Source organism: Ammodytes marinus (genome assembly GCF_949987685.1).
Source record: "Ammodytes marinus genome assembly, chromosome: 1".
NCBI classification, from domain to species: domain Eukaryota; kingdom Metazoa; phylum Chordata; class Actinopteri; order Uranoscopiformes; family Ammodytidae; genus Ammodytes; species Ammodytes marinus.
In genome coordinates, this window is record NC_137230.1 from 39,235,866 (window position 1) to 39,239,680 (window position 3,815).

At 36.0% G+C, this 3,815-nt stretch overlaps 1 protein-coding gene across 1 annotated transcript in view; it reads right to left on the bottom strand.

The window, feature by feature from the left end:
- Window positions 1-3,204: 3,204 nt before the first annotated feature.
- Window positions 3,205-3,815, bottom strand: part of LOC307251989 (transient receptor potential cation channel subfamily M member 1-like) — a gene marked incomplete at both ends in the record, with an annotated part of 53,975 nt that continues 53,364 nt past the window's right edge. The window contains one exon of the mRNA XM_080029499.1: window positions 3,205-3,408. Within this exon, the coding sequence (XP_079885625.1) occupies window positions 3,205-3,408 (204 nt within the window). The remainder of the gene's footprint in view (window positions 3,409-3,815) is intronic.

Consider the following 3,815-nt stretch of genomic DNA (forward strand, 5'->3'; position numbering starts at 1 on the left):
GTGCTTTACAGGGGCAAGATTAGAATACATAAAACACATTATAAAACATCTAAAAGCGAGTAAAAGAAGCAAATAAAATAAAAATTGCAGGTTAAAATGGAAACAGAAAAGTCTTCAGACTCGATTTAAAATAACTGAGAGTTGCAGCAGACCTCAAGTTTTCTGGGAGTTTGTTCCAGATATTTGGTGCATAACTAAAAGCTGCTTCTTTATAGTCTAATGTATACATGGAGTAAAGCAAAGGCAGCATGATCAGACAATGAACCAGTTGTAAATTATTTGTGTGAGCACTGTTGATTTGATTTGAGCCATTGTTTAAGCTCTCTGTTAGTATAGTTTACATTTTAATTAGATTAATTTTAGTTGGCAAAAGGTTCCACAGTTTTGCCAATGGTGGAGGAAACATTCACATCATTAACTCATGTAAGAGGGGCAGAAAGACTCTGTTTCAAGTTAAAGTTCTGCATTCCATATGTTACTCCAGTTAAAATACAGAAGAGTTGAAGTTTCTCAGAGTAACAGTATTCATAATAAAAATTCATATATTTTGTATAGCTTGTTTCCCTGTCTGTCTGTCTGTCTGTCTGTCTGTCTGTCTGTCTGTCTGTCTGTCTGTCTTGTCTATCTGTCTGTCTGTCTGTCTGTCTGTCTGTCTGTCTGTCTGTCTGTCTGTCTGCGGTGTTGTGTGGTTGAGTCTCAGTTCATTGTTGATGCAGCATCGCCACCTGCTGTCCAAACCAACAAACTACAAGCTGAGGTCAGAAAAATAAATAAAACATTTTGTGATTACGTTTTTATTTTAACAGACTCATTTACAAAATATATAAAACAACAATTTACACCTTTTAGAAATAAGGTCATTTAAATCTGCAAAGAACTAAGAAACAGTCTTAGCCTACATGCTGTTAATTATTGTCTCCTGCCTCACACAACACATCTGTAAACTTCAGCTTCCAAAATACACAGCTGAAAATCTGAGGGCCATGACTATAATTGTGTGTGTGTGTGTGTGTGTGTGTGTGTGTGTGTGTGTGTGTGTGTATCAGCCAGCAATGAGGACAAGCAACAGACACACATGCTTGCACACTCACTCACAGCCAGAGCAGAAAGATGAAAGATAAACTGAACATTGACATACCCCAGTTGGCGTGAACAATGCTCGTGAGTAGGTAAAACCTTGAACAGTAAAAAGCCCAAAACTTAAGCTAATATTTTCTATTGCTTTATGAGTCTATGCTCGATCAGAAACCTCAGTTATGTCTTCACCATAAAACATATTTTTCATAAATCTAATTTTGTTAGGTCTCATTCTTGACCTGATAGTCTGATAATCGCAGTAAGCTAACAGTTCCGTCTGGTAACCACTTTGCATACATTTGAATATCCAGTTAAAGGAGATAAGACGAAGTTTCAAATATTTCTGAAAAAAAATTCCTCTGATGATCATAGATTACATGTAACAGCAAACCAGACCATCAGTGCAAAGAATACTATTTTTATAGTTTTTCTTAATGCCTTTGTCATGGGTATACACTCACCCAGGAACAACAGCTGGCATGGTAAAAACACTACCGCTTTTGTCCAAAGGGGGCGCTAGAATGAACACACACTGAGAGTTCCTCTGAGACACTTTAATCATAGAAAATAAAAGTTGAATTTACAGCGGTCAACAAATCAACCAAACAAGAGCAAAATAATATTTACATATTAATCATAAATAATAATATAAATTATATATATTTTTAGATTTTAGAATTATTTATTTGCACAATTAGAAACAACAAAAAAATGTAACAACATAAATATAACATTTTAATAAACATACAAAATACATTTTAAAAAGAGATTAATTTAAATAAAGCAAATCTCACCTAAAGGGCTAAAAAATAATAATTAATAATAATTATATTACTCCTTATATATGAACGCTGAAACCAGAACCTTTGAAGCTTTTTTTTTTCACATCTTCCAAATCGGCCACAATCGGAATAAATAAATATACACATATACAAATAAATTTGGTCTGGTCAGGGTTCCCCTCTCTCTCCCCACTCCAACGCTGTCTCTACAACTGTCTAATAAAAAGTGAAAAATACATTTAAAAACATCTTAAAAGTTACTACGAGGAACTTTTTAATATATCTGAAACAGTCAAATTGTTCCTGTGATGAAAGTTCCTCGGAGCACCTTTAAATAGAAAAGGTATTTGAATGTTTGAGAAATACCTCAAATATATTAAAAAAAATTATTAATACATGTAAATGTAAATATTGTAACATCACTAAACTTCCTTTTTTCTTTTGTTGCATCTTCCAAAATGGCCACAATTGGAATGATGCATTTTTCACATAATAAAAATACATTTGCTCACCCAGGAACAACAGCTGGCGTGGTAAAAACACTACCGCTTTAGTCCAAAGGGGGCGCCTCGGAGCACCTAAATCTAATAAAAAAAACATTAAAAAAAAAATATATATATGTAATTGAATATTGTGAATATTGTGACATCACTAAAACTAGACTCCGCCCCCTGTGAACGCTGTCACCAGATCTTTGACGCTTCCGGTCGATCGCGGCGTTTCCTCCTCCCCGTCTTTCGGCCATTTTGGTTTCCTGGCGTTTTCTCAATGAGAGTTTGGAACATCCTTCATTCATTTAGTTTAGTTTTCACTTCTAAATTGAAGGAAAGGGTCTAAAGAACTATTTTGGTTTGACTGTCAAGAAACCAGAGCAAATTTCAATTAATTTTTGCCCATCTTCCAAAATGGCCCCAAGTCTTAATTATCACACACAAAAAAAAACATTTGATCTGGTTTGGGTTCTCCTCTCTCCCCCCATTCCAACTGAAAAATACCTCAAAATATATTAAAAAAAATTTAATTGAATATTTTGAAACTGAAAAATATTAAAAAATTTAAATAAAAATGTATTGAATATTTTGAAATTTTGGGGCGCTCTGGTGGCGTAGTGGATAGAGCGTGTACCATATTGGCTCCGGCCTTCGTTGCAGTGGTCGCGGGTTCAAATCCGACCCGTGGACCTTTACTGCAGGTCATCCCCCCCCCTCTCTCTCTCTCTCTCTCTCTCTCTCTCTCTCTCTCTGTCTGTCTCCCCATTTCAACTCTATACTGTCTAATAAAGCTTGAAAATGAATTGAATAAATAAATGCAATAGAATATTGTGAATATTGTGACATCACTAAAACTAGACTCCGCCCCCTGTGAACGCTGTCACCAGATCTTTGACGCTCCCGGTCGATCTCCGAGTTTCCTCCTCCCCGTCTTTCAGCCGTTTTGGTTTCCGGGCGTCTGCGGCGCTGAGACTCTTTGAGCGAACTGTTGGAAACGCCTTGCTGCCGTGGTTACTGTCATCTTCCTCTTCATCGGCTGTGTTTGATTGATGGATTGTCTTTGTTTCCAACATGTAAAACAATAAAAACAAAGTTAAAACAGTAGTAGACAAAGTAGGAACATTTGAACAGATTTGAAATTCATATACACATTGTTTATTTTTTTGCAATTTCAGGATAAAAATAACTTTTACAAGAACACACACACACACACACACACACACACACACACACACACACACACACACACACACACACACACACACACACACACACACACACACACACACACACACACACACACACACACACAGTAAAATACCAACACACTCGCCACACAAGCTGCCACGCACTACTCCACTGTCTTTGGTTCAATAAACAGATTTTTATAAGAGTGACATTTTTAATTTAATTCTTCTTCCACTTTAAAGATATAAAATTACACAGACAGACAGACAGACACACA